At 43.5% G+C, this 17,954-nt stretch overlaps 1 protein-coding gene across 2 annotated transcripts in view; it reads left to right on the forward strand.

Annotated features, from left to right (window-relative positions):
• Positions 1–16,574, forward strand: part of TMTC1 (transmembrane O-mannosyltransferase targeting cadherins 1) — a 147,584-nt gene extending 131,010 nt beyond the window's left edge. For both annotated transcript variants that reach the window (XM_031589844.2, XM_090144882.1), the window contains exons 13-20: positions 4,091–4,199; positions 9,628–9,730; positions 12,670–12,805; positions 13,454–13,598; positions 13,936–14,073; positions 14,431–14,553; positions 15,412–15,489; positions 16,220–16,574. In XM_031589844.2, the coding sequence (XP_031445704.1) occupies positions 4,091–4,199; positions 9,628–9,730; positions 12,670–12,805; positions 13,454–13,598; positions 13,936–14,073; positions 14,431–14,553; positions 15,412–15,489; positions 16,220–16,360 (973 nt within the window). In that variant the 3' untranslated portion in view covers positions 16,361–16,574. The remainder of the gene's footprint in view (positions 1–4,090; positions 4,200–9,627; positions 9,731–12,669; positions 12,806–13,453; positions 13,599–13,935; positions 14,074–14,430; positions 14,554–15,411; positions 15,490–16,219) is intronic.
• The last annotated feature ends 1,380 nt before the right edge of the window (positions 16,575–17,954 follow it).

The following is a 17,954-nucleotide window of genomic DNA, read 5'->3' on the forward strand; positions in this document are numbered from 1 at the left end:
GCATTTTTTACTCTTATTTGTTCCAAGTTTAGCGAACCCATCTAATCAGAGGAAGGATTGCCTGCCTCCCTAATACAGGCTGTTGGGTGTGAATGTATTTGAATGTGCTAACATGGGCTTCTGTAAGTGTCTGAAAAAACTGGAAAGCATCAGGTAGATACTATGTGTATTGAGGATCAAGATCTTTCAGAAAGTGAAATGTTCCTTCCTTCTTTTCGAAGAAGCAAACTGAACAATAATGTTCAGTGATGCTACATCTGGCTTTCTGGATGATTTCTGGTTAGAATACTCTCTATTGCTTGAAGTGCTGAAGTTGTACCTCAGCATCACGTACATATTTTAGCTCGCTTAAAAACAAACAAACAAACAAAAGATCATTCAGTCAGTCCCACAGCTCAAAGTGAGTCAGGTTGGATCGTGTTGCTCAGGGCTTTGTCCAGGTGAATCTTGAACATCTCCAAGGACAACCTAGACCTTTTCAGCATCTCTCTGCTGGCCTTTCTCCAGTATGGTCGTGTCTTTCTTCCATGAGAGTGCCCAACACTAGGCATTGCTCCAGTCTCATAAATATTATAAGAAAGGGAAGGATCATCTCCCTGGGCCCACTAACTTGGGCACTCTTGTCCCTCTTCACCATCAAGGGCCAATGGCCAACATGTTGTCCACCAGGACATCCAGAGCCTTTTCCTGCAGAGCTGCTTTCCAGCCTGTTGTCCCTCAGCATGTGCTGGTGTACGGAGTTGTCTAACTCTGGGCGCAGGACATAAATTTGGCTTTGTTCAACTTCTTGAATTTCCTGTCAGACCTGGTCCTTCTGAAAAGGCACCTTTCCTTGCACTGTATTGCCCACTGCCCTGGTTTGATGTCATCCATCCACATAGCATAGAAGAAAACCAAAGGAGTGCATCTCAATTATCTGAATTGGTTTAAACCCAGGGAGTTGAGCAAGCTTAGGAGTTTCCTTTCAGACAGTTTCACACTACAAGCTTCCCTTGGATTATGGTGTAAAACTGAGGTGAGATGTTTAGAACTGTTGAGGAGCCCTTACTAAGTTCCATGTTTCTGGCTTTAAAGCAGTCAAACTAACTTCACAATGTAAAGCAGATCTTGAAAATTAAAAAGTCCTCTAGAGCACTAATTCCTAGGTTACTTTTCTGTTGTGAATGAAATTTGCTTCAGTGCTAATAATAGCCCACACACAGCCCTGTGGATCCCCAGGCTTCTATGGGGTAGTTTAAGCTGATGCTTCTCAAACTACTGGGCACTTGCAAAAATATGTAAGTGATGCTCCAAGGGGAAGAAGCTACTCATTGCATTCAGCTGTACCATGCTGGTTGTGGAGGGCTGGAGACTCAAGTGGAAGAGGGAATGAGGAGAGGGCATTGGAAACCAAGGTAATTTGGGGAGAAATAGGATTAAGTGATCATAGGCTCCTTGTGTCAGTTGAATTTGTTCTTCTCTCTGTCATGTTGAAAGTATATATTACCTAACTTTTTCTGCTGCAAATCCCCCATTTGTGGTAAATCTTTGGTGTATTTGGTGTGTGTGGTGTATTGGACTGTTCTCCCAACACTCAGTGTTCTGACAGATTGCATGAGATTTGTAAAAACTGCAGCCTTGATTCTGAAAAGTGCTGAATATGTTGGCCTTGGTCCAGGAAAGCACTTCAGCCAGTAATTAATTTTCAGCTTGCATACATAAAAGTTAAGTATGTGTTTAAGTGCTTGGCCAGAGCAGTCAGTATCTTGCAGGACTGAGCTCTCTGAGAAACTATTGAATCTGCTTTTTGTAATATAACTCAGGCTGTCACATAAAAAGATGCCATAATCTTTCCCTCTCTACCCCTACTTTCTGGAGACAAACATTGTTCTTGGATCAAACAAAGAAAAGGACATTTAGGAAAAAAAAAAAGAGTAATTAGGAGGACTGCCCTATATTCCTAGAGCATGCTTGTGGTTAATGGGAACTTTTACTGCTGCTGAGCAGATCACTTAATCCTTTTATTTCTGTAGCTGGCATTTCCTACATTTTTGCCAAACATCAATACCTTTATGAAGCAGTCATCTGGTTTTGATTTATGAAAATGTGTCATGAAACTCCAGCCAAGGAATCAAAAAGTTTTATAAATTGACAAGCTAGCTGGTCTCTAATTAGTGCAGGGGAAAAGTGGTTCTTTATTTGTTTTTGATTCATTCATGTAATTTATATGGAGCACCACTGGTAGAAGAAAAAGAGTAGCACAACTGTTTTCACTTAGCATAACGGACAGGCAAAATGTTCCTACAGTTATATTACTAGAAAAGGGAGAAATTCTGCAAAGCCACATATATTATCAGCTGAAATTTGCACCTTATAAACAAGATCTGGTTACTTGACCCTGTCACTCAGATGAAATCTAAGCCCCAAGCGGCAAGGTGTTCACATACTTTCTCTGTTCCAGGGTCCTTTGTTTCTTTTTATAAGCCTTGCTATTCGTATTCCTTGTACACTCAGCACAAAGAAAATGTTGTTCCAGTCCAGCTAAGCATCCTTAGATGTTTGCTCAGGAAATCTTCTCGTTTTTCCAAGGGAAGGAATACAAAGTGGTACTGGTGAAATTGTAGCTTGAATAATAAAACATCCTTAGATTTTTGTTAAGGAAGGCTTGTCCTTTTTCCAGGGCAGTAAGTGTAAAGTAACTGGAAAAAATAATCTAGCTCATTAACAGAACCATTTTTCAATATTCTCTGCTCATAATCCATAGGATCTGAAGAATAGAATCCTCTAGCCTAATGATTGACATGGTTAGGAATTATTTAACGAGATCCAATACTTTTTATTTAAAACATGAATGTAATGAACTATAAGCCTGGATATATAACAGCACTAGCAGTCTAGCAACTTGCAAAGATTCCACAGTGTTTTTAGGAAGTGAGAATGCTTTGCACCTCTGCCCTGCAGCTGTGGGAGCCAGGTTGCTGGCAGATATCCTATTCCCAGGTTACTTGGTGCCTCAGTGGCACAACTGGGGCCACATCAGCTGACTGCAGACCCACTGTTACCCCTGCCTGCATCCCCTCCTGGCATGCAAGTGACTTTCCAGGAACTCATGCCTGAGAATGCTTTTGCTGTCCTTTGTGTATCTAAAGATCCTGATTGGATGGATTAGGTGGAATTTGGCTTATTTTCCAAAAGGAGAAATACTGAGAGTACAATAGGGCTGGAGAAGTTAACAAATCTAAAGGCATGTGGCCTCTGCTGATTGCAGGGCAGTCAAAATAAATTACTCTTTGCTCTTCACAGTGTGGAGTATTGAGGAATTCACCATTTGGAGATGTTTTGTCTTCACTGAGTACAATGCATAATGCTCAGTATGAACAGTCATCAAAGGAGTAGACCAAACAGCAGATTCATTAAAACCTGTGTGTTCCCAGCTGCTGAGACTGTGTGTGCTGAGTATGGGTGCAAAAAGCACAAAGTCTCCGAATTGGTTGAGGAATTGCCCTGGTGAGCATGTTTCCCACTCTGGTATGAGATAGAATGAGTTCCTTCATCTCTGCCAACATGATACAGATACCTGTGTTGCTTCTTTCCTGAACAGGTGACCCACTTGCTTTTCTCTGGCTCCTTCCAGACACGTCTGATGTCAGTCTTCCATGTCTGGGAAGGGAGAGGCATTTTTACAGCAGGGATGGAAGAAAGAGCCCACGTTTGCTCAAAACAGTGTTCTCTGCTTGTGAGCACCAGAGCTCAAGCAGGCAGTGCCTGTGCTACTGTTCTTGGTGTGCCTACCATTCCAGTGACATACAGGAGTCATATCAGGGGCATCTGCATCACCTATGGGAAAGAGTATGTGCCAGCAAGCAAAACTGAGCACGTGTGCAGTGACTGGAGAGTCCACCCTCTTTTACAGAGCGGGCAGAATTGTTAAGTACCATGCAGGTGATGCTGGGTGTGTGCATTGTGGAGAGGAGGCACAAGTGAATTATTTAGCCTTTGCTGAATAGAACAAGACAAAGTCTTTCACATCTCTTTCAATGAGCTGTTCAGTGGATGATCTGCTGCTAAAGAGCTTCTCTTTCTTTTTTCCCCCTCCCTCCCTGGCTTGCAGGTCTCAAGGGAAGAAGGAGGAGGCTGTAATCTTACTGAGGGACTCCATCAAATACGGCCCAGACTTCGCAGATGCCTACTCAAGCCTGGCCTCACTTCTGGCTGAACAGGTAACAGCCGTATCTGGGTCTCTTGCTCCTCCTGAGGGCTGATGCACCAGTGCTGCAGTCACAGAGTGGAAACACTCACTCTTCCTTTGCAGAGTGGAAACACTCTCACTTCACACACGTGCAGCAAAGTGCACAAGCCTGGGGCTATCTGGAGAAATCTGTTGGGCTGCTGCTTTAGAGATGACTTGTTCAGTATGGAAGGCAACTCGGTCTTAATGAGTAATTACACCCACGTGGTGTGGTTCTGAACTAAATCACTGTTAAAGTTGTGAGTACATGCACTTTCTGCTTCTCCCTACATCTACAGCAAAGACTTTATCCATTGCACCTTGACTGCTGACAGCACAATAGGTGAGTGCTCCCCCCTCACACACACCTACAGAGGTAACCTTGGAGTTTTATAAGAAAGCCCTCAAAAACTAGGAAATGCCAGAAACAAGATTTCTGAATTTCTTGCTTTTCAGTTCTGCCCTTTGCATCTAACCGGTCAGGATACAGCCCTTAATTACCACAGTCAATGATCATGTACAGTGGGTGGAGAGGCTTGCTTGCTTTATGTTGTTCTTAATGAGCAGCTGTTCAATATTTGATTTAACCTCATTGTTCAATATGTGCCCCAGACCTTATTTACTGCACAGGACCCAGATTGTGCTCCGGAGGCCGGGTTACTCATTTCTTCATGGGCTTTTTCACCACGCTCATTGCTCAGGGCTATCACTGCTTGCTTTGGTGAGGTAATTTCTTTCTACAAGGTCTCTATGAGGTGAAATACTGTCTCCACATAGGAAAAGGCAAATTGAGGCATGAAGAAAAGTGTGGGTGCACACACTGAGACCACCAAGCCCTTCTTTCCTGCAAGCAGGCAGCAGCACATATGAGGGATGCTGTGTTTTGGACACTGCTCCCATGGTCTGCAGCCACAACCAATGGCCCTAGTTTGGCCCTGTAATGGTGAGTGGTAAGGTCCTTGCACAGCAAACACAAGCTTCTACATAGCTTTTGAAATCTGATTTTTTCTCCTCAAAATTTCAGATCTTACCATTCTATAGCATGGGATGCTAAAGCTTTCTAAATAAAAGCTTGCCAAAATGCAAATACAGACACAGCAATGGAATGCCATCTTTCACTTTTTTCTATTAGTCTGGTTAATTAAATCTTCTCTCTGCAAGTGGATAAATTTCAGCTGAACTGTGGCTTTGGCTTCTTTAATGAGGTAGATACTCTGCAAAATTAATCTATGATATATACGGGTTACTTAAAGACATGCTATTTTATTTTTTCTTTTAAATGACTTTCAAGTGTTTGAATATTATCATTATCAGCTGCAGGAATCTAGAAATATAGTATATGAATTGAAAGAAGAACCCTGTTGAATGGGAACTCTCCTTTGAATGAGCCCCTCTATGAGGAGTCTCCTGCAAGTATAGGAAATGAGTTGTCTGCAGTAATACCTGGTTTTAATATTAATTGAATTTATTAATTAGAACCATCAGTTGTAAGGTCAACAGAGCAATAAAATGACTATAGAGCCCTGAGGTCTTTTGCCCAAAGGAAATGTCATTAGTAAGGCCTGCAATAATTCATCTGCTTTTATGTATAGATCGTTCATCCTCTTGTGACTTGAGTAATTGCTAAGGAAGAAAAAATAGTTTGTAAAGTTTCTTTAGAAAATAACAACTTCCTGCAGGCTTTTAACACATTCTCATGTTCAGCCACAGCTGATGAGTGCCTGATTAAGAACCTCCTTCCTCACACACCCATCCTAGTGACCTTGGCAGAGATCCTACCTCAAACGTTTGAGAGAGGGGCTGAAGGGCTAAAAGCTGCACATTTAAGTAACGCTCATGAAGTGATCACTTCTGTGACCAGCTTCTGCTCTTTCAGCTTTGCATTAAGGCTGAGAAAGGGGAAAAATCAGTTGAAGTGATACGGTAAAACAGTATCTGTGGGATACTGGAACTGAAACAGGAACTGTGAAAAATACTGCAAGAGAAAAGTCTCCTGCACCATTCATCTGCTACGTGCCATGATTACCCTTTTCTTTCCTTGCCGGTTGATTCAGAAGTCAGAGCCCACGTGGAAAAAAACCACCTTCACACTGCTTAGAAATTTATGTTGTTTGTGCCTTTTATAAGTGCATGCTCTTACTAATGCTTTCTGTTTGATAGCATAACTCACTCACAACATATTGCCGCTTGCCCCAATCATTTCAGTGGTACTAGAATGAGAAATCAAACATCTTTGTTTGCCATTGTCGTGACCCTGTAACAGTGGTTCTCTGAACCAATGGAGCTACACTGTACTCAGATGGCGGTGAGGCCCTGGCACAGCTGCCCATAGAAGCTGTGGATGCCCCAACCCTGGGGGCACTCAGGACCAGGTTGGATGGGTCCGTGGGCAGCCTAAGCTGCTGAGTGGCAGCCCTGCCCATGGCAGGGGGTTAGGACTGCATAGGCTTTAAAGTCCCTTCCAGCCAAAGCTGTTTCATGATTCTATGAACATCTTCTTTCTAGATTTTTCAGGTTTATCAGTCTTCTCATGCCACTGGATGGTTCTTTTCAGGCTCTAGTTTCTGGATCCAAAAGTTTCCTAGTATTTTTTCTTTTTCTTTTTCGTTTTAATTTTCTTGAAGAATATTAGCCTACACTAAGAAAAAGAAACTTTTTAACCCACTTAGTTGCAGAAGAGAGCCTGCTCAGGCATATTCACACTAAAAATCCAAGTCATAAGAAAAAAAAAAAGCAACATAAAAGCAGGCTTAAAACCCCTGCAGTTTAACGGAGAGATCCTTACGTGCATAATTTTTCTAATATCATAAAAATCTCATACATTTTTAAGCCTGTCTTCTGAATTTTGTGAGCTTGATGAATGTTTCATGAAGAGCCGGGAAGTGGCGTTATTAAGTGTTAATGAGAATCAAGCCTTGATGAACTTAGAGCATTTCTCCTCAGAAGAGGAGCGGCTGTGAGGGAGAAATCTCTGGCAGAAAGAGATGGGCCCACCCTTCCCCACTTCTGACTGCTCTCAGTGCAAACGCTTTGTTGGAGAAATCATTCCAGACTCTGCATTGAGCCTGAGGCATGCAGGGTTAGGATGTTAGATGCCAGAAAAGCACTGTACAAATGCACGTGCAATGCAACCGTGACAAAAATGCTAAAAGTGCTTAGAATCAGAGAGTGGGAATGCTTTGAGATGGGACGCTGCTGCTAATCCAGATTAGCACAGCCCTGTCTTGCTTCAAGATCGGGTTTATGGTTGGTAAATAATACAAAGGAAACTGACATCCAAGCATACAAAGCCATACTCGTCTGCTGCAAATTAAAATTAGAGGAAAAGAAATCAATACAGAAAAACTTCAAAATATACTTGTTAATGCAAGTCTAACACACACACTTTCTCAAGAAGTTACTGTTCATTTCAGTCAGTTCTGATGGTTGCTTCACTTTTCCTGACCCTGCAGGATAATGACATCAAATTCATATAAAAATATGCACGATGTCCAAACTTAAGCACTTTTAAAAAATGTGTTTCTGTGTTTTATCCCACCCTATCTTTCTGCTGGCTGACCTTCATCACGTAAATGTGAAAGTACTTAACCATGACAAACCATTTGCTTTCATCAAGCCATAGTCTTCCAGTGCTATTAATTCCAGCTTTCCAGTTCTGAAATAGGAGGTGAGAAAGGAGTCTGTTCATTTAAACAGCCACAGACCCAATGCTGCTCTCAGGTTCACCCTTTAAATCCAGAGGAAGCCCGGTACGCTCTGGGATTTGCAAGACTGGAGGAGAGTTCACAGCTGGGCTGAACAGCAAAACCAACTCTGCTTCACACAGAGAAGTGGCCCAGGATCCCAAAACCAATACTTTTTCAGGGCCTGCCTTGACAGCCAGACATTGAGCCAAGGAGACAGTGTGCTCTTGATACCAAGCTATTGGATCCAGTCACAGAGAGCATTGGTGGGACAGGGAGTGAATGGACCCGCCTCATTTCAGCTCCTCAGCATAAGGTCTGCTGTGGTGTTGCCAAGCTTTCCTTATAGGATGATGGTTTTTGCCTGAGAGCTTCGTTAGGAGGTTGTGGGGTTTGTCACCATAGGGCTGCTCCATAGAAGTGGAAAAATTGGAAAAAAAAAATCCTTTGCCTCAGGAGGTTTACCTGGCATCCCTCCACATTGCTGTTTTCCATTGTGAACAACCTTTCTGCCATAAGTACACCCAACAGCAAAACTCTGAGCTTAGGTGGGAGGAAAACCTTAATAAGTGGTGCTAGTGAGCATGTGGGCAGCTGGCACGTACCGTCTGGCTGGAGGGAAATGGAAACCTTATTAAGTTGCTATTTGATCCAAACTAGATGCCTTGTTTCTTTTTCAGGACCTGCTGCCTATAGCTCAGGCTAGACAGGTCACAGCTGGTGCGACTCTTCCATAGGCAGGGTGTTCCCAAAGAAAAGATGTGCGTTTTTCAGAAATGCTCTGCACCTACAAGCCTCCTTGAAATCTATGCAAAATGTAAGGGCTCAGCCTATTGGAGAATCAGCAGTAGCACATCCCGTCAGTCCCAGTGAGGTGCATCTCACACATAGACAACACCTGTTTTTCATCTGAATCTGTCAGGTTTTCCCCACTCTTCCATCACTCGCAGTCCTCTTCCTGCTTCCCTCATTGCCTTGTGCAAGCTCCCTATCCCTCAGCTGTCATGCACACCGAGCTTTCATTCCTTGTAATTTCCCTGCTGCTCAGGGAATGAAGAGCAGAGCTCCTGAGGGGGAAAGTTAGCCAGCAAGATGCTCATTAAACAAATAAATTAAAACATATCAGCTCCCAAATGACAGATTGGTAACAGAACCAACATGACCCCTGTCGCTATGCTTTTCCCAGCTGGGTGCGTGCTAGCTGAGGCTCACTGACATTGCACACAAATTGCCCAACCTTTTCCAACTGATGTTTTTGTTTCACAGGTAGCTCCAGTTGTGAATGCACAGGGGGAAAGCTGTTAGGATTGCTCTGGCATACCTGAGTGCAGATATATTATGTCTTTGTCACAGGGTAAAATGTTGGCTGCTCAGAAGCCAGGGGCCGTGTTCCCCTGCTAAGGAGCTGTGTTCCCCTGCTAAGGGGCTTAGAGGGGGAGGGCTGGTGCCTGAATTTCCTCTGTGGCAAAGGGAGCGCACTGGTGGTGCCAACATGGGCACTGCCTCAATCTTCTTTTCCTTTGGAAAAAAATTCTTCTCTGAAGGAGCAGTGCTGCAGTGGCACAGGCTGCCCAGGGTGGTGGTGGAATCACCGTCCTTGGAGGTGTTCCAGAACCGTGAGGATGTGGCACTGAGTGGTTATCGGGCATGGTGGGGGTGGGGTGATGATTGGACTGGATGATCTTACTGGTCTTTTCCAATCTTAATGATTCTGTGATTCTATGATCCGGTTTCAAGGAACGGCTGAAGGAAGCAGAGGAGGTCTACAAGGCTGGCATAGAGAATTGTCCGGAGAGCTCCGATCTGCACAACAACTATGGTGTTTTCTTGGTTGATACCGGTAAGTGAGATGGAACAAAGGATTTTCTCACTCGGGATTATTTGCTTTGCCATATTTTATTCAGCGCTATACTTCTAAAAGAGTTTCAAAAGCTTGCAGAGCAGTAGCTGTGCCTCTGCTGTAGCTTAGAAATAGATATCCCTGCTCTATTGAGCTGGCAGCGTACTGAAATGTGTAGTCAGCGCACTCAGTGTGCAGCAAAGGCATTCAGCCTGCATGTTTCCTCAACTGTTTCTCACCATCTTTTCACAGGCAGTTCTCTCTTCAATTCGAGCTGGGCAGCACCCTAACAATTCTGCAATTTCTCTGGGATAGCAGGCAGCATCAAGTAAAACCTCAGTTTAAAACCCTAGGCACACAAGTGGATCGTTATGGTCTTTGAAGCACTTGCAGCTCTTTAGTGACAAAGCAGCTCTTTGACTAAAGGTTGAGTGCCACTGCTATAAAAACAAATATGGCTTTTAAACCACAATCCTTTGTGAAAACAAAATGTAAGATACTATGGGATGAATTGATTTCTCAGGGGCTCCATAATGACATAGAAAGCCTTTCTTTTCTGAGTTCCTGGTTCCCATCCAACTTCCATGGACTCAGGCACTTCCTGGCATCCACATAAAATGCATCTGCAGTTGCCACCTCTTACTGACAGCTTTATAAGCTTCCAAATCTGAACTGACAAAGAGCTAGTAGAAACCATGCTATTCCCTGAAGTCTCTCCAGAACAGAGCTGAGACTCAGTAGAGAAGCATCACAGACTTACTGTGTATGCTGCTTCCCATTCAGTCCGTTTCACACTGTGCCCAGCTCCGGTGGTGCTTGGGAAGCAAGGACAATGGCAAAGGGCCATGCCCTTCCGTGTGCAGCTGGCTGTCCTCCCTCTGAGCTGACACTCAGCAGTCACTCTCCTGTGCTACCAATGTGAAATAAATACGAAGCTGAAAGGAATATTCATCATTGAAGAATGCCTTGCGGCATTAACAACAGATACTGAGATCCTGAATTTGTGCACTGGCAAAATTCAAACTTGCAAATAATAAAAACTCCAGCATTGTACTCCTCTCTCTTTCACGACCCAAATGAACGGCCCTGTGCCTGCCAAAAATTTTGGTTCAAATGCAGTGCAGCATTTCTTTCTTTTTTGCACTTGGGTGTTCTGCCAAAGTCCAAACTAACTTTTCCTGTTTTATTACTACACTTCCCTACACACAAACAATAGGAAAAAAAAAACAATACTGAATTTCAAAACTGAAATCCTGACATGTAAATAACCCCCCTGGAGACGTGGTAAAGTGTGAAGGAGCCGTGAGGGACTCAGCCTCTGTTCCCCCCCAGTGGGCACTGGAGAATGGCTGTGATGCACCATCTTGGGAACCTTCAGATTTTGTGCAAGGACCTCCAGCAAGTGTCAGCTCTGGAGATATGTATCTCTAGGTGACTCTGCAGTGAATAGGGTTGCTCAGTGTGTCTCCCCTTAGTGATTTGTGTAGCAATTTGGTTTGAGCAGGACAGGCATTGGCTGACCTTGAGGACTTCAGTGCTCACCCAGCTGCTTCCTGGCCTGTTTTATAGGTGTGCTTTTCACAAACCTTCATCTCCTCAGCAGTGGAAGCAGAGTGAGACTGCTGCTAGATGCTTTAAGAAATCCTACCCTGAAGGATAAGCAGTTGGTCTTTGATAAATCTTAAGTGCTTCTAAATCTCCTGATAGACTTCTCCAGATCTCCTATAGAGGAAATAACTGAGGAGTGTTAATGGGACTTTTATGTTGCATAGATAATCTCAAGAAAACCAAACTTTGTCTGGAAAGCTGTGAAAATAAAATTCCCACAGCAGCTTATGTTCAGTGCTCGAACACACACAGGCTGTTTCAAGTTCTGTTTTCCAGCTAGAAATTGAATTAAATTATTTTGAAGTGATTTGGCTTAAAAATGCCAATACTGTAACGTAGGGGTGTCCAATCATTTGGCTTGCCTGAGCAGCACTGAATGAGGAGGAATTGTTTTGGGCCTCATATAAAATATATCCTATAGTTAATGTACAAAAGTAACAAAACCTCTTTTGTTTTTATATATTTAATTAAAACATGAAAAAAAGTGGGTTGGAAGTGTAGGCAGTCTAATGTTTTGCTGATGGACACAGATCTGTGAGTATCAGTTTTCACCACCAAATTAGCTTTCCTACACTATACGAACCAATTAAACCCACACTGTAGCTCAATTTACAGTATTTGCATTATTGAAATATTGGGACTTTTTACTGTGCCTCATTCATTTCTTCAGTAGCTGGTTAATGGGTTCTGCACTGCAGGGTCCCTCTTGAGGACAGACATTGTTTAGATAAATAAAAATATACTACAAGAAATAGCACTGAAGTTGATGAACGAGTGGTCTGGCACCTTTCTTCCATTCAAGTTGAGCATTGGCATTTCCTAAAAACACAGGACACTGGTGAATTATTTTGTGCTTTCGGAGGCGTTTGCAGTCTTATATTGTGGTGGTGATGATGTCATGGCCTGCAGGACCTTTCCCAGGTTTCTCACAGTGAAGCAGTGCCACCCAATGGCACTGAAGCACAGAGACAGGGCCGATGTGCTCCAGAGTAGGCATCCAGACACCTGTGGGTTTGGATTTATTGCAGTGAGCTGGGAATGAGCTACTGGCAGCTACTCCCATGCATGATGCGTAAAGACTGAGCAGGACCAACACTAAAGGGTGATAAGGAATAGTCTCTGGTTTGAAATGGCCTAAAGGATTTGCAGTGGTGGGGCTGCAAGGAACGTTGGTAGCTTTTTCTCCATGCCTCTGTGGACTGCTCTCTCAGAGCCAGTGGGTTAGGGTAGGAGGGTGCTCTCATGGGAGGTGGGACACACACAGGGGTCACATCCCTTCGGGTGGGATAGGATGGGCTGAAGCACTGATATAAAAGTGTTTTGTTCTCCAGGGGCTCCTGAAAGAGCCGTGTCCCACTACAGACAGGCCATCCACCTGAGCCCCACGCACCATGTCGCCATGGTCAACCTGGGCAGGCTTCACCGCTCCCTGGGTCAGAACAAAGAGGCTGAGGCATGGTACAAGCGGTAAGGAACTGAAGTGGGACGAGAAAGTTTCCCTTGACCTTCCATATGGCTCACTTCTGCTGAAATGCCTGTGATACTTGAAACTGTCAGTGCATGCTTGGATTCTCCATCCATTCAAAATCAGATTTATTTGGCTACTTCTTGTGAAAAGTGCTAGGCAGCACTGACTGAGGCCTCCAGGCTGAGCACACTGCTTTTTTTGGGTTGGGTTTTTGCTGGAAGGATGTTCTAACAATAACGTCAGAGGTGTTTTCAATGGCTTGAGCAGGTTTTTAGTGCTATTCCCACTGTGCTGAGAGTTGCTGTGTGAGTGATGTGCCAGTAACAGCTATAACTCCTACATAACACCGCCTCCTTTTTGGCATCCCAACCTGTGCTCGCACTCCTTGCCCCTGCCAGCTATGCCAGCACCTGCTGCATGCTCACATGCACTTTGGATTTGGCCTCTCCCTCTTGGATGGCTGGAGAAATCGCTGCTGTGGGCTCACTTATCCCTCCCCATGACCTTAAAATCATGCTTCCCATGGTGGGATGAGAATGCCATGCAGAGTGGAGGGCTTTACTATTCCATCTCAGTGCAAGCCACAGCTCAGTCTTCTTCTTTGATTCCCACATCACCTGGAAACATCTCTTCTTCCTAAATTCCAGGGCACTGAAGGTATCCCGCAAGGCTGAAATCCTGTCCCCGCTGGGGGCTCTGTACTACAACACGGGGCGATACGAAGAAGCTTTGCAAGTTTACAGAGAAGCAGCATCACTGCAGCCTTCAAACAAAGAGACCCGACTGGCTTTGGTGAGTATGGGGTGGGCATGGCCAAGCCAAGGCCACCTGTGGAGCCCACTGCCCACATTAGTGTGGCCAGAGGCTCAGAGCTTGGCGCTATCTCCATGCCAGCCATCCATTGACCATCTCTCCCACTCTTTTTGTTTCCTCCTCACTTCCTGTCAACCTCAGAGCATGTGTCTCAGCCACTACCTTTCCTGGCTGTGTGTGGCCCTTCCATCCTTCCTAGAGGTACTGCCTGCTGCCTCTTAACACCAACCCCTGCCTCACTGGAGCCTAACACTAGCACTATATATTAGTTAGCTGAGCTTTTAAGATCGTAAGTCTTCTTAATATGGCTCCACAGGCCCAGGTGTTAGCAATGATGGGGCGGACGAAGGAAGCAGAGAAGATGACAAATCATATACTTGATGAAGATGTGGAGTGTCTGGAGTGCTACCGCCTTCTGTCAGCCATCTACAGCAAGCAGGAGCACTATGCGAAGGTACTGTGGTTGCAAGATACCCTTGTCTAGAGGGCTCACATATAGAATTCCATCTCTCCGGAGATGTCATGTCCCATAGCACACAGTCAGGAGATTCATTTTTTTTTTTCACTGTGCAGCATGATTTTTGAAGTTTATGAGCACTTCCTGGTTGTGCTACACTCAGCCCCATTGCCCATCAGCCATAGGCGTCTAAAACACCTATTTCCACATGTGGTAACTGTGGGGCAAACAAGGGAAGGAGAATGACTTGCTACTCTTCTGGCTCGTGTCCTCGGAGGCCATAGTAGTTGTGTGACCATCAGAAAGGGAAGGGCACAGAATACAGTGATTCAGTGTCCTCTTGCTTTTTCACAGGCACTTGAAGCTATAGATAAAGCTCTTCAGCTAAAACCAAAGGATCCGAAAATCATATCAGAGCTCTTCTTCACTAAAGGAAACCAGTTGAGAGAACAGAATCTCCTTGATGAGGCTTTTGAGGTATGACTGCTCTTATCCCCCTGTATAGTTGTATAGATTAAAATACAGAGTTAACTCTTGTGTCTAATGCTCCATGATGCATGTACCTTGGCTGATGACTTTGGTTATTTATCAGTTCATCAGTAGTACAGCTAAAGAATAAAGAGCAGCCAACTTCAGTAGTTAGTTAGAAGTTTTCTCCTCAACAGAGGGCTGCTTTCTACCCTTCACATCTATCTTTTTTATTCCAGTGTGAAAATACAGCTTCTTGCCTTGAGAGGTTAATTACAGAATCATGGTGGGACCATAGTAGAGCTCAGGCACTGACCAGACCCTTGATCTATCCTGCCTCAGCCCCTCTCACTGGCAGTGGCAACTCCAGGTGGCTCAGCTGAAAGCTTAGGGACCTGTGAGAGCTCACAATGTCGTTATATCTCACCTCATTAACTAATAGCTGATAGACTGGCTTATCCTGTAGAACAGAAGGCTTGACAGCTCAGAAATTATGTTAATGCTGAATAATAGCACAGACAATTATGTTACTGGGACGGATCAGACTATTCTCAGTATCCCTAGAGACATGTAATCCTAGTTTGAATTCTTTTCTGTTATGAAACAGTAAAAACAGTGCTGTTTGAGAGAGTCCACAAAGTCTTTTTTGCTTGTCCAGTGTACAGTGGCAGAAGCAATGGGGAGGAATAGAGCTGCTCTCAGGTGCTTGTGGGACTTGTGTGCAGGTGGCTTTACCATAGTCTGCAGCCAGCTCCAAATTAAAGCCTTGCAGAGGGAGTGCACACTTCATTTTTTTTGTGTTGTCCCAGTGCTGGTTTTGTTTGAAGACACAGACTCCTAACCTAAAAATGTTTGATATTTATGTAGAACTATAAACGGGCTGTGGAGCTCAATTCTGACCAAGCTCAGGCCTGGATGAATATGGGAGGCATTGAGCACATCAAGGTATGTTAATTTTGCTTTTCTTTAAGCTGTCAGATGCAGGGACTACTTGGGATAGAAAGCTAAATTTCCTTCATGTTGCCAAGAGCTGCACATTTATGCACCAGTATGGATCAGTAATCATCCTTGACATATTTTATCCAAAAAACAGGAAAGTCTATACAACCCTAGCTAGATTTTCACAACCAGATTGCTTAGAAATATTTAATATAAATCCCATATTTTTAAGAGGACAGGCTGCAAGGATCAACCTGCCCATCTCTTATGTTTCTGTGCCTGAATTACTGACCTATCTTAGAAAATTTTCACAGTGAGCCAACTTCTAAATTTTCTTTCTACCTAATAAATTTAATAAAGATGTCTAATGCAGAATACTGACATGAAATTATGGAAATAGACAGCTTTCTTATCTTTGTGAATTCTTTAGCATATAATTATAATTTGGATCTTAAGGATTCACATTGTGTGACATCCTCAAGGTATTCTCCAAGTAAAGTTAACTCTTCTCATACAATATAATGGAAAAATGTAAATCTACGTTTTGCCATGTGTTAGGTTGAATTTAGGCTAACAGCACTCGGTGATCCATTTCACAATGAAATATTCTAGCTACATAATAATATTGTGTTTTATAAACACTTTTCCCTTTGTATTACAGTCTTCACTTTTCCCAAGCAATGAACTTTGTTTGCCAGGTAATACAAATGCAATCTGTCACTTCTTTTCTTTGTAGGGAAAGTACATCACTGCCCGTGGCTACTATGAGAAAGCTTTGCAGCTGGTACCAAACAGCAAGTTGCTTAAGGAGAATCTGGCCAAGCTCGATCGCTTGGAGAAACGGTTTCAGGAAGTCCAGGAGAAAGATCAGACATAGCATTCAGTCACACCAGTGGAAAGAAACTCGTACCCCTTGGAGAAGAATGCGGTGGGAGCCTATTGCTGAAAGTGACACTGAAGGAATTTTGGCAGGACTCAGAGTTACGGAAGGCAATTTTTGAATGCATGCTTACGTTTGATCAAATAACAGGAGGCACTCTGCTCCTGTGGGACATGCTGGAGAACGAATTAAAACCTTCCTTTAATCAAGATTTATGTTTAGGCTGAACCCATTTTAATCACACTGTGAGTGATGGGACATATAACTCCGATATCATGGTTATCACTGGGAAAGCCATGGGGACAAAGCACACATTCATTGAAGGAGGGGTGAAGTAGCACCTCCTGTTACTCAACACAGGCTCACCTTGTCCACAGAGGGCACCACTGCTGAACTTTGTTGCAAGTGCTGCTAGGTCCATCTGAGCCAGGAAGGATGGTCCTATAGGTCACATAAAAAGGTTTCAAGGGGTTGATGGTGAGGAAATGGTGGCCATTCATACAGCTCTAAAATGTGACTTGAAGATGATTCTAAAGAGAGTGAAAGCAGTATCTGAATACCATCCTAGAAGGATAATTGAACAAGTGGGACAAATGACCGTTTGAGGAAAAACCTCAGCTGAATGTTTTATGCATATGATAGTCATTTTGTAATAATTTGGGTACATGATATCAGTATTGTCAAATACCATGTAGCTTTACCCTTTGCTCTTTCCCTGCAGGATAAATAATTACTATCCTGCAAAAATGGAGGTATTCAAAGGCAGTAAGAAACTCTAGGATTACTTGTCTTCCTGTCCAGTCCCCAGTAAAAAAAAAACACAAACAAATAAAACCAAAACCAATAAAACTGATTGGTGTAGGAGGTAAAGTAAAGCCACAGAATGATTAGGGAAGATTTGGCAGGCTGGGAAGGTACTAAGGAGGCTTTTTATGGGTGTGCAAGGACAAAGCCCATTCATCATGGTGATAACACTGACAAAACACTTTGTCAAAGTGTTCTCACCCCTCCCCTAAGAGATGCAGAAAATAAGCTATAGCTAATCAGTCATAAATCTCTATTTTTAAATACTGAAATAGAAAAACAAGTTCTCTTCAGAATTGGAGTTTTTATTTTTGAGCTTTATTTATTTAACTTATATTCAAATGATTAATATATTTTCTTTGATTTATATGAATTGGGCAGTGTCATTCACAGCTGGCCACATGGCTGGGCTTTGTCACTTGTATTGTCCAAAATCAGAAAAATGCAGCACCACTGAAGTGTGCTTGAATAATTCCCCCTGATGATAATTCTAGAGTAAATGGCTGTGGAGCACACTGGGCCAAACTTCATCACAATAACAGCACTGCTGCTCGTTCTGTTTGTACCAGTTTAGGGAAAGTATGAATGGTTGGTGGTGTTGTGCTTGGTGGTCTTGCCTTTGTGTTTTGACATCAGGGTAGGTCACCAATTTGTTCATCTTGCTGCAGAAAACTGCTCTAAAACATGTATTGAAGCTTGGTTGTGTCCAGTCCCTGCAGAGGAGCAGCCCAGGGTTTGGCTTTGATACATGTCTTGTCAGGAAGAGCCTGTGTGGCAGTGACTTGTA

Source organism: Phasianus colchicus, chromosome 1 (assembly GCF_987193195.1).
Source record: "Phasianus colchicus chromosome 1, bPhaCol1.hap1.1, whole genome shotgun sequence".
NCBI classification, from domain to species: Eukaryota; Metazoa; Chordata; class Aves; order Galliformes; family Phasianidae; genus Phasianus; species Phasianus colchicus.